Below are 12,893 nucleotides of genomic sequence, written 5' to 3'. Positions count from 1 at the left end.
CAACTGCGTTTCGTGGCATTTTTTAACGGCCCCAGTTTCCTGTGTGCCCGCCATCTCTATCTGAAAGGATGGATCTTGCACTGCTCTCCACTGTTGTTCTCAGTGTTTTGAACACATCACGTCTGGTCATGCAGCATATCATGAGTTCACAATCAGAACAGGAATTCGAGGCGCCTGACCTGATGTGTGCCATGCAAACAAACAATGCCAGATTACTGTTTGCATTCATGGAGCATCTACACACGGTGCATTGCCGCTTTTGGGCACGTGAAACAAGTATTGAGTGATGGGATCGCATCATTATGCAGGTCTGGGATGACAAGCAGTAGCTGAAGAACTTTCGAATGCGCAAAGCCACCTTCATAATAACAGCAGTGATGGGATTCCCTAATTGTGGTGGGGCGATAGATGGCACGCATATCCCAATTTTGACCCCAGACGATCTTGCTACAGAGTACATCAATAGAAAGGGGTACTTTTCTATGGTACTAGAGGTGCTTGTGGATTACCGTGGGCATTTCACTGACATCAGTGTGGGTTGGTCAAGGAAGGTGCATGACACATGCATCTTCAGGAACACTGGACTGTACAAAAAGTTGCAAGCAGGGACTTTCTTTCCAGACCAAAAGAGTCCAATGGCGGATGTTGAAATGCCCATAGTGATCCTGGGAGACCTAGCTTACCCCTTACTGCCATGGTTCATGAAGCCCTACACAGGCAACCTGGATAGCAGCAAGGAGCACTTCAATAACAGGTTGAGCAGGTGCCAAATGACCATTGAATGTGCTTTTGGCAGATTAAAAGCTTGCTAGTGGTGCCTTTATGGCAGGTTAGACCTAAATGAGGAAAATACTCCCATGGTTATAGCCGCCTGCTCTGTGCTCCATAAAATTTGTGAAACTAAGAGTGAAAAGTTTCCCCCTGGGTGGAGCACAGAGATGGATTGCCTGGCAGCTGACTATGAACAACCAGATGTCAAGGTTATTAGAGGGGCACAACAGGGGGCCATTCGAATCAGGGAGGCTTTGAGGAGCCACTTTGACAATGAGCAACAATAAGGTGTCTTTGTAAACAGCACTATGCCATGCTATGACTGCTATCCAGCTTGCACTGTGTATCAATATGAGTTGCAACCACTGTGTACAAGAGACAAATGAAGATTACTTATTCTTCACAGAGGATGTCTTTATTAAAAAACAATTATTCACAACACATACAAAAAGCTGAGCTGGAGGGGAGAAAGCAGTGGGGGACAGTGTGAGCTATGACAGCTTGGTGTAAGTCCAGCTATTGTTCTGGAAGCTGTCTGAAGGGGTGGAGTGAATAGGGTACCGAGACAAGCCAGGAGTTTGGTACGAATGTGTGGGAGGAGTTCGGAGAAGGCATGGAAAACAGTTCTGTATTGTCTGCAAGGGGGGTGAGCATGCATGAATTCAGTCTGCAGTGTTATTAGTGACTTTAGCAGTTCTGTTTGCTCCTCCATGGCTTTTATCATGCACTCATGATCTGCTATTACTTATTCCTGGTTTTCCCTTTTCTCCTGCCTATCAATTTTTTTATTTTCAGACAGTGTGTCTCCATGCCCTTTTTTCTTTTGTTTCCACCTCAGAAGACTGGAGGAGTTCTCGGAACATCTTCTCTTTGCCTCTCTATGGTCGTTTTCTTATCAGACTCAGGCACTCGACAGGTGTGGAGGGGTTTCCCCTCAAGGGGACATCTGTAGAAGCACAATAAACAATGAATAGAAGCATGATTGTGACAGCATTAATAACAGCATTGATGCATTACTCTAAAATACATCTCTTTCTCACTGTCTCCTGGCAAGTGCACAACTCAATGATCAACCAGGGCATGGTGAGTTGTCCCCTGGGAAGGGGGCACTCAAGTTGAGAAAAAGTTTTGGGTGATTGTTTGATGTATTGATTCAGGTAGATAGGGACAACATTTCAAATTGTGCACCATTCTCCACAGGTGGAGGCCATAGAAGTCAATATCTCACTCCTTAGAGTAAGCTGGGATGTTAGAGTGCATCTCCTCCATGCAAGCAGCTTCAAATCAGGTCCCTATGCTGCTTGCCTGTGTGCTACTTTGGTCCTTGCACAAGTGATTGCTGATTGGCACAGGAAAGTTTCCTACAATGGAGGAAGAAACAAAGCACTTCTCCTGAGGAATTCATTGGCGAGTACCTTCAGGAACGTTTCCTAGAGATCTCTCTGGAGGATTCCTGTGAAATCTCAGTGTGCATTAACACACTCGACTTTCCTGTGTCACTGCCTAGCTGAACACGGGAATGAGAAGCAGGATGGAAACACAGCAACTGTTGTGCATTTCTATAACTTCAACCACCTTTATAATGCAACAAAGCAAAGGACAGCTTACCTCATGTAACTGAGCAGCATCAGCTCAAAAAAATCACTTATCCAGGCAACCCTCTCCTGCATCCTACACTCCAGAGCTGGAGGGCTGGGACTGGCTAGAATCCTCTGGGGTCGAGAAGAGGTCCTGGCATCAAACGACATTGTCCACATTGTCCTCCAACTCGACCTCCTCGTCCATGACTTCTTTGTCAGGACTGAATCCAGTATCCCCTGCCAACAGGCCCACGGAGGTATCCACAGGTCTTTTGGAGGTGGAGATGAGGTCACCGTCAAGGATGGCTTCCAGCTCCTTATAGAAGCAGCAGGTCTTTGGCTCTGAACCAGAGTGATGGTTTGACTCCCTAGCCTTTTGGTACTCCTGCCACAACTGTTTGATTTTCTCATGGCACTGCAATGTGTCCCATTCATCGCCATTCTCCACCATTAAATGAGGAATTTGACCGTATGTATCAAAGTTCCTTTTGGCTGGAGCGAAGCTGGGACTATGCAGCCTCCTCTCCCCGTATGCCAATCAAATCCAGAAGCTCCAGTGTGCTCCAAGCAGGAGAGCATTTGGTGCGTGGAGCTGCCATGGTCAGCTGGGAAGATGAGATGTGAGCTCTCAATCCAGACCAAGCAGGAAGTGGGATTTCAAAAATTCCCGGGACTTTAAAGGGGGAGGGATGGATGGCAGCAGGGCAGCAGAGTTCAAACTGATGGTCAAAGCAGTCAGGATGGTCATTGTGGGACACTTCCTGAAGACCATTTACCACGACAGAACCATGTGTATCGTCTACATCGACGCTTTGTAACTAAACGTGTGGTGCAAAAAGCTCTATGTCTCTTGTCGAGGTCATTTTATTTTGTCGCAAAATTAGGGGAGTTGGGTCAGTGGAGGGGGAGATTGTAGTGTGTATACCACCACTGTTTTGGTGCAAAAAGCTGATTTTGGTCAACAAAAGTCTGTAGCATAGACCACATCTAGCTTTCCTTTTCAATATATCACAGGAGTTAATGTGAAGTACCAGGAAATGAGAAACAGCTAGATGGCTTAGCACCTCATTCACTAGAATCTATTGCTTGGAATTTATTGCAGAGTAGAGTTCTTTTCCTCATAATTATCTGAAAGACCAGAATTAAACAGGGTTAAATGAGGCAAGTATATAAATAAAGAGAGCTTCTAGTTTGTGGTAGCTTTACTTACTACCTTAATTATATATTTCCTTTAAGCTTGTGGGGTTTTTCCCCTAGGATAGATGAAGCAAACTAATCTTAAATGCAGCATAAAATCAATTCCAGATCCTCTGAAATGCCACTGAGTATACACTACTAATTAGAATAGTAAAAGTCAGAGATGGAAAAGATCTATTAGTTGCTCATCTAAAAGTCTATTTATGGAAATTGCACCAATTTAACTCCATCTGTTTTTAAATTGGTTTAGTAAAATCAGTACAACTCCTTTGTGCAGACACTCTTAAATCAGTTTTAGTCACTCAAACTGATTTAGCTCAATTTGATTCAAAATCAAACTTATACCCAATTTAAAGCGAACTGATTTAAATAGAGTTGCACTGATGTAACTAAATTGATTTAGTTAAATAGGTATGATTTCTGTGTGGCGACTGGACCGAAGAGAGGCAGTGAGAACTAGTGACTTGAACACTAGAGTCTTTGTCCTACAAAGTCCTAAATCCTTACTGAGAGGTGCTCAATGATCTCAACTGATAGTAACATCATTGGGAGTTATACGTACAGTGCCTCACAGTACTGGGGCCCAGGTTAGAAGCAAAGAACTGAATTCTACTCCTTGTTTTGCCACTAACTCATTCTGTAGCCTTGGGCAAGTCACTTAACCACATCACGTATAACAAGGGATAATCGCTTTTACCTCACAGGGTGATTTGAGGATTAACTGGTTTAGGGCCAGATTCTGCCACTATTATTCACGCGGCCTAGTACAGTACTCTGGCTCGATATAACTTTGCACATGTAACCAACCCTATTGATTTCAGCTGTGTTACTCTATGTGATTAAGGGGATAGGGGGCAGAATCTATCCCTTAATATTTTTAATGTATAAAGGACTGTATATGTGACATCCCCTGATAGTGCAGGATTGCACCTTACAGGATATTTTTTTTTTGTCCAAACTAGTTTTTACTAACTCTGTGTGTGTGTGGGCTGGGTGGGCAGGGTGTTCAGTGAATGGAACTTATACAGTATATAAGCCATGCTTTTTTAATTTGAATAGTAGGAGAGGTCCTGCATACCAGGGGGAAAAAAAGACTATTTTGAATCAATGTTAACATATATTAAAATCCATGAAAATGTTCAAAACAGGCTACAGCCTACAATCCTTATATATCAATGGGATTTGGGGGTAATGGATCTGTATGATTCATGAACACACACAATGGCCACATGCCCAGACCTTCTCTGCACGGCCACACAGATCCACAGGGGAATAGTGCCCAGAGGTTAAGGAGTCCCCACCCCTCCTATGGCTTCTCAACACATTGTACCTCATATAGTGAAACTGGAGCAATCTCATTGCTTTTAGGGTCTTTAATATGTTTTAGGAATCATCTACTCTTGCACTACTGCTAAACAAATTCCACACACAGGAACAGATATAGTGCAAACAGACCACAAGGTGTTTTTTAATATGATGCCACCTAGCCCTGTCTATAACAGACTTGCTTAGAACAGGTGTAGACAGCAGGATATTAACCTATGCCTTGCCTGTGCCTGGTCTTCATTAGTGCTGCCTACATGGCTGCCACCAGTGAAGGTGAACTGGTTGTGGTGCAGTAATGGGAAATTTCCCAAAATCAATGGCAATATAGACACTGCTATAGAAATTAGAGATGGAAAATACATATGGTATTAAAGCATCTAGTACATCTTTTACCAATATAGCTTGTTTCCCACAATATATTATTTAATGTCTTGTCCAGTCTAGTTTTAAATGCCACAAGTGCTGAGACTTTCACCACTTTCTTTGGTATTAATGAGATAATAATACAGATTGTGGGACATAAGAATTATTTGTATGGTTCTTTTGATTGTGCACTTGCTCTGCAAGCAGAAGTCCCACTGAAGACAGTAAAAATTGAGTGCTGATTGACTGCAGTATGGGATCATATAATTTAAAAAGCAATTGTATTTAACTTTGCTGGAATATCAATCATAAGTTGCAACTGGGTGAGAAGGGAGAAAGCTCCATATATCTTCCGTGAGAGAGACAAGGTGGGTGAGGTTATATCTTTTATTGGACCAACTTCTGCTGGTGGAAGGTAGAAGGTACAAGCTTTCAAGCTACACAGGGCTCTCCTTCAGGTCTGGGGAAGGAAATCAGAGTGTGACTTTCACTGAGTGTTGGGCACCCAACTCTCTTAGGCCAACTCTCTTTGGCCACTAGGAAAGTTATATGTTGGTTAAAGGTTGATTTTATTTTTTTAACCAAAATCATTATACTGCTATATGGCCCGAATGTGCATGCAATTATGCTGGGAAAAAGGGGCCTTATTATACCCACATAATTTATTTCATTTCCTGAACCAGAATCAGCTCTGCCGACACCTTTATCAATATGTAACTACATCCGCCACAGGGGAGTGGGTTGCCACTTGAACTACTAGGGTGGTTACATTGGCAAAACTTCCTGGTATAGACAAGCCCTTAGGCCCCTTTGAAAAGCCCAGGTAACAATCCTTTCCATTTCATCCCAGCAAATGCCAAAGTACGGCTCAGATTATGTACTTCCGAGAACGGTAGTCCTTTGTAACCAGCAAAGGAGGGAGAAGGCAAACTTCAGCCAGAACCACTGGAACCAAGCATGGCTGGCTGCTTCCATGGACGGAGAGTTTGTGTCACGTGCTCCCAAGCACCCCTGTGTGTGTGTGTGTGTGTCTGTGTTGTGTGTGTGTGTGTGTGTGTGTGAGAGTGGGGCTCTCGTGGGACTCCCAGCGGGGTGTGTTTGTAATAAATAACTAATAGGGCGCCGTGCGGAGGTTTGAGCGGGAACAGAAAAGAGTCTCAATGGCACCTGTGGGCCAGACCCACTTCCCAAGCGTGCGTCCTTCTGCCCAGCAGGGCTGCGCCCCCTTCTCAGCGAGAAAGCCACTGCCCTAGAGCGGGCGGGCGGCTGCAGGAGCCGCACACAATGGCGGGGAGGAGGCCGGGCTGGAGGAGCAGCCGGCGCTGCCCCCCAGAGCTGCGCGGAGAAGCTGGCTGGGGGCGGGGTGGCGCTCTCGCTCTCTCTAGCTGCCACAGGAGCGGGGAGCCGGGCGGCCTGGGAGGCGCAGCTCCAGCTCCGGCTCCGTCCTCGCCCGCAGAGCCGGGGGAGCGCGCGGCGCGGCGCGGCGCGGGAGGAGGCGGGGGTGGCCGGTCGCGGAGATGGAGCCCTGACGCCTGTCATGGAGAGGAAGGCGGGCGGCGAGGATGACGGCGTGGACTCCGGAGCCGAGACAGGAGGGTGAGTCCCGGGCGGGCCGGGCACCGGAGCGGGGGCACCGGAGCGGGAGCAGGCAGCGCAGGGGCTGGGGCAGGAGAGGAGGGGGCGAGGTGGGCGCTGGCGCCCGGGTCCGGGTGGAGGGGTCGCGTGCTCCCAACTCACAAGCACCCCGCTCCCTGCCCTGCAGCGGGGGTGGCTAGGGGCGGCCGGGGGCAGATGCGCTGAGCCCCGGAAAGGCTGGCGGGGAGCGCTCCCCGGAAAGGAGCCCCTGCCCCCCTCTCCGCCGCGCCATCCCCTTGGGAATCAGGAGCTTTCTCCTCCCCTGCCCCCGTGACACCTGCCTGCGGGCTCTAGAAAGTGGCTGGGCATCTCGTCTGTCCCAGGAGAGCGTGGGCAGACGGAAGGAAGCCTGTCCAGCCCGGGCAGGCTTCTCCTCGGTTAGCTGGCCAGGCCGTCGGCGGCATGAGTGGAGGGATCGGCTGGCTCAGCTCCTGCTCCGGCGTGATTTGGTTATTCCCGATTTCGCAGTCGGAGGGGGAGAGATGCTGCTGCACTTGTTGCTTTTCTCTGCTTCCTCTTTCTTTTGCCCATGCAAGCAAGAGGCAGCAGCCGGGTGTGAAGCTCCAAACACATCTCTGGTCCGTGTCTGCCTGATGAGTTAAGTTAAAGCTTTGTGCTCTCGGTGTTAAATTGCTGATTGGAAGAACACTGAGCTGAATCTGGACTGGCTGGGTCGTAAATATTCAGGGTATTTACTCCCCTGACTTGGCTTTAGGTCAGCACACACAAGATGTTTCTATAATAACAGTCACAGTAATCATTACATGTTTATGTAAAAAAGGTTAGTAGCGATTGGACATCTATTATCGTGAATGGCAGTGAAAATCAGGTAGGATATGAGGCTAAAATAGGGAAAGAACAAGTTAAAATTACTTAAACAAGTTAGATAAGAACATAAGAACAGCCACACTGGGTCAGACCAATGGTCCATCTAGCCCAGTATCCTGACTTCCAACAGCAGCCAATGTCAGGTGCTTCAGAGGGAATGAACAGAACAGTTATCAACAAGTGATCCATTCCCAGCCCCTGGCAAACAGTAATCCCTGCCTTTCCTGGCTAGTAGCCTATCCTCCATGAATTTATCTACTTTTTTTTAAAAAATCCTGTTATAGTCTTGACCTTCACAGCATCCTCTGGCAAGGAGTTCCACAGGTTGATTGTGTGTTGTGTGAAGAAATACTTCCTTTTGTTCATTTTAAACCCTCTGCCTATTAATTTAATTTGGTGATCCCTAGTTTTTGTGTTATGAGAAGGAGTAAATAACATTTTCTTATTTGCTTTCTCCACACAAGTCATGATTTTATGTACCTCTATCATATCTCCCTTTAGTCGTATCTTTTCCAAGCTGAAAAATCCCAGTCTTATTCATCTCTCCTCATATGGAAACTTTTCCATACTCCTGATAATTTTAATTGCCCTTTTCTGTACCTTTTCCAATTCCAATATATCTTTTTTTGAGATGGGGTGACCAGATCTGCATGCAGTATTCAAGATGTGGGCATACTATGGATTTAGAAAGAGGCAATATGGTATTTTCTGTCTGATTATCTATCCCTTTCCTAATGATTCCCAACATTGTGTTAGCTTTTTTGATTGCTGCTTCACATTGAGTGGATGTTTTCAGAGATCTATTCCCAATGACTTCAAGATCTCTTTCTTGAGTGGTAACAGCTAATTTAGACCCCATCATTTTATATGTATAGTTGGGATTGTTTTCCAGTGTGCATTACTTTGCATTTATAAACACTGAATTTCATCTGCCATTTTGTTACCCGGTCACCCAGTTCTGTGAGATTTCTTTGTAACTCTTCACAGTTTGCTTTGGACTTTACTATCTTGAGTAGGTTTGTATCATCTGCAAATTTTGCTACCTCACTGTTTACCCCTTTTCCAGATTATTTATGAATAAGTTGAATAATACTGGCCCCAGTATAGACCGCTGGGGGATACCACTATTTATCTTTCTCCATTCTGAAAACTGACCGTTTATTCCTACCCTTTGTTTCCTATCTTTTAACCAGGTACTGATCCAGCAGAGGACCTTCCCTCTTATCCCATGACAGTTTACTTTGCTTAAGAGCTTTTGATGAGGGACCTTGTCAAAGGCTTTCTGAAAATCTAAGTACACTGTATACACTGGATCACCCTTGATCACATGCTTGTTGACCCTCTCTTGGGTGGATACCATCTGGGTCTGGTGACTTATTACTGTTGATCAATTTGTTCCAATGCCTCCTCTAATGATACCTCAGACTGGGACTGTTCCTCAGATTTGTCACCTAAAAAGAACGGCTCAGATTTGGGAAGACAGATGCAAAGAACTCATTTAGTTTTCTGCAATAGCCTTATCTTTCTTGAGTGCTCCTTTAGCATCTCAGTTGTCCAGTGACCCCCACTGGTTGTTTAGCAGGCTTCCTGCTTCTGACATACTTAAACGTTTTTTTGCTGTTACTCTTTGAGTCTTTAATGTCTTCAGGTTGCCAGAAATGTCAAGAAATGCATCCTAGAAAACCCAAGGAGCTGACTGAGGAGATATCTGAGCCATTAGTGATAATCTTTGAAAAGTCATGGAAGATGGGAGAGATTCCACGGGACTGTAAAAGGGCAAACAGAGTGTCAATATATAAAAAGGGAAATAAGAACAACCCAGGGAATTACAGACCAGTCATCTGAACTTCAATACCTGGAAAGATATTGGAGCAAATAATTAAGCAATCAATTTGCCAACACTTAGAAGATAATAAGGTGATAAGTAACAGTCAGCATGGATTTGTCAAGACTAAATCATGTCAAACCAACCTGAAAGCTTTTTTTGGCAGGGTAAATAGCTTTGTGATGGGGGCAAGTGGTAGATGTGGTATATCTTGACTTTAGTAAGGCTTTTGATACTGTCTCACATGACCTTCTCCTAAACAAACTAGGGAAATACAACCCAAATGGAGCTACTATAAGGTGGGTGCATAACTACTCTCTGGGAACAGTTTTCCAACCAGTTATCAGTGGTTCCCAGTCAAGGTAGAAGGGCATATCGAGTGAGGTCTCGCAATTCTGGATCCAGTTCTGTACAATATCTTGATCAATTATTTAAATAATGGCATAGAGAGTACACTTAAAGTTTGCGGATGATACCAAGCTGGGAGTATTGCAAGTGCTTTGGAGGATAGGATTAAAATTCAAAATGATCTGGATAAACTGGAGAAATAGTCTGAAGTAAATAGGATGAAATTCAATAAGGACAAATGCAAAGTACTCCTTTAGAAAGGAACAATCAGTTGCACACATACAAAATGGAAATGACTACCTAGGAAAGAGTGCTGCAGAAAGGGATCTGGGTGTCAGTGTGGATCACAAGCTAAATATGAGTCAACAATGTAACATTGTTGCAAAAAAGCAAACCTCATTCTGGGATGTATTAACAGGAGTGTTGTAAGTAAGACACGAGACGGTATTCTTCCACTCAACTACATGCTGATTGGGCCTCAACTGGAGTATTGTGTCCTGTTTGGGTGCCACATTTCAGGAAAGATGTGAACAAATTGGAGAAAGTCCAGAGAAGAGCAACAAAAATGATTAAAGGTCTAGAAAACATGACCTATGAGGGAAGATTGAAAAAATTGTGTTTATTTAGTCTGGAGAAGAGAAGACTGAGTGGGACATAACAGTTTTCAATATCGAAAAGGTTGTTACAAGAAGGAGGGAGAAAAATTGGACAAGAATGAATAGGCTTAAATTGCAGCAAGGGTGGTTTAGGCTGGACATTAGGAAAAACTTCCTAACTGTCAAGTAGTTAAGAACTGGAATAAATTGCCTAGGGAGGTTGTGGAATCTCCATCATTGGAGGTTTTTAAGAGCATGTTAGACAAACCCCTGTCAGGGATGGTCTAGATAATGCTTGGTCCTGCCATAAGTGCAGGGGCCTGGACTAGATGAATTTCAAGGTCCCTTGCAGTCCTGTGATTCCATGTTGGTGAGGATGGCCTGCCCTGAGTGCCCCCTTGATTTCGACTCCATTTTCCTGGCTCTTTTTTATATTGTGTTGCTGTGTGAAAGGCACATGCAAACAAGGGAGTGTGCAAGCTCACGGCAGGGCTCTCAGGAGACAACATGCCCAGGAGCTCAAATATGCTGCTGTGCACAAGACTGGGAACAGCTGCAGCCAAGAGGCGCTTTCCTTCCAGCTGCTGCTGCCTCTTGCCCAGCTCCACAAAGGACTGGAAGGTGAGGGGAGTCTTAGCCTGCTCCCACGTATTGATCCTCTTGTTTGGTTCCATGGGGAAGCAGGAAGTATTTCTATCTCTTAGTTTCGGAGTGCCTCACAATCTTAATTAGTTGACCCTCGCAACATCCAATTGAGGCAGGAAAGTCTTATCCTCTTCATTTTACAGATGGGGTACCAAAGCACGGCAAGTGACTTGGCCAAGGTCACACAGGAAGACTGTGGCAGAGCCAGGAACAGAGCCCAAATCTCCTGAAGATCACCCAGTGTTTTAATCACAAGACGATACTTTCTGCAAGTCCCCTTCTGTTCCCACTCCCATCCACAGTTGCTGCAGCCTTCTGCCCCTCTCCATGGCAGAGACAGGCATTTCCCCTGCAGCCCTATCTCAGATGCTGCTGCCTTCTCCTATCACCTGTCCTCCTGTGGGGAGGCAAGACTGACTCCTCAAGTGGCACTCCTCTGGAGGAGGCCATGGACAAGGGATTTGCAGCCCTTCATTACCTCTTGGTCTCATCTCCCTCCTTTCTCCTGTCTTTAGGGGGAGGGAGTGAGGGCATAGAGGGGTGCCTTTAGCCCTTGACTGCCTCTTGGCTCTGCTCATCCTCTGGCTCCAGCGGGATCAGAGGAGGCTGCCACCTCTCCATCCTGTCCCAGAAAAGATCTAGAGCAGCTGGGTCCTGCAAAGGGGTTTGAAGGTCTTCTCCCTTCACTCTTCCCTCTCAGGTCAGTTCCTCATGGCTTCTTACCTGGTCTTTTTCTCTCTAGCCTGTGCCCCAGATAGAGGCATATGGTAGTGCATGTGTATAACAGGTGCTACCTCTCCAGCTATGAAGGGGTCAGAGGAGTGGAGAGCATTATTGTTCCAGCTTCACCTTGATCCCTGGCTACATGCAGGAGTCTAGGGAATAAAGAAGGGGGCTTTCTCTCTCCCCCTCCCTCACACCTGTCATGGGTTCACATTGCTTCTGAGTCTCATGGTGAGATTCAGGGAAAGAGATGGCACCCTGACCTCAGACTGGTGCTGGTGAATTATACCCTCTGCAACGTATGAGAGCCATGTCACTATGCTTGTGTGGGAGACAGGAAATGTGACAAAACAGTGAAACTGATTCTGCCCCAGTGCTGTGAGATGCACAGAGTAAACAATTAGAAAATAATACTACAGGTTTAAAAAAAAAGATTCAAATGAAAATGGGATTAGGTTTAGAATTTCCTTTTGTATTCATCATAATCAAATGAGCAAAATGAAAGACCTTCATTATAATGGTCTCAATTTGCAGGTGGGGGGGTCTAGGTTGGACATTAGGAAAATGTTTTTCACTAGGAGGGTGGTGAAGCCCTGGAATGGGTTACCTAGGGAGGTGGTGGAATCTCCATCTTTAGAGGTTTTTAAGCTGCAGCTTGACAAAACCCTCGCTGGGATTATTTAGCTGAGGTTAGTCCTGCTCTGAGCAGGGGTTTGGACTAGATGACCTCCTGAGGTCCCTTCTAACTCTATGATTCTATTTCAACATTTTTCTGCATATTTCTGTAATCATGAGAGATTGTGGGCTATTTTTCCTTTCACCTTAAATAGTTACAATATTGTAGACGTGACTAATCCCTGAAGGTTAATGTTTTTTATCTGTCTTTAGCTAAAGGAAAAAATCCACACTTTTTTTTCTATTTTGGGGTCAACAGGCTTTTCATTTCACCCTCTGGGAATCTGGAATGTAAATAAAAGGAAAACAACATAATCAACTAATTCATAGATAGGTCAAAGTTCAGAAAATCTTTGACATGTCAAGTCACTTTTAATTTGC

The 12,893-nt window shown here is 45.3% G+C and overlaps 1 protein-coding gene across 5 annotated transcripts in view; it reads left to right on the top strand.

Moving 5' to 3' along the window:
* Window positions 1–6,367: 6,367 nt before the first annotated feature.
* The window catches only part of FAM124A (family with sequence similarity 124 member A), a 71,394-nt gene continuing 64,868 nt past the window's right edge, over window positions 6,368–12,893 (top strand). For all 5 annotated transcript variants that reach the window (XM_067563075.1, XM_067563074.1, XM_067563078.1 and 2 more), the window contains exon 1: window positions 6,368–6,833. In XM_067563075.1, the coding sequence (XP_067419176.1) occupies window positions 6,800–6,833 (34 nt within the window). In that variant the 5' untranslated portion in view covers window positions 6,368–6,799. The remainder of the gene's footprint in view (window positions 6,834–12,893) is intronic.

Source organism: Emydura macquarii, unplaced genomic scaffold (genome assembly GCF_026122565.2).
Source record: "Emydura macquarii macquarii isolate MOO-44397 ecotype Brisbane River unplaced genomic scaffold, CSIRO-AGI_Emac_v2 contig_2473, whole genome shotgun sequence".
NCBI lineage: Eukaryota > Metazoa > Chordata > Testudines > Chelidae > Emydura > Emydura macquarii.
This window is presented reverse-complemented; position numbering and strand designations above follow the sequence as displayed.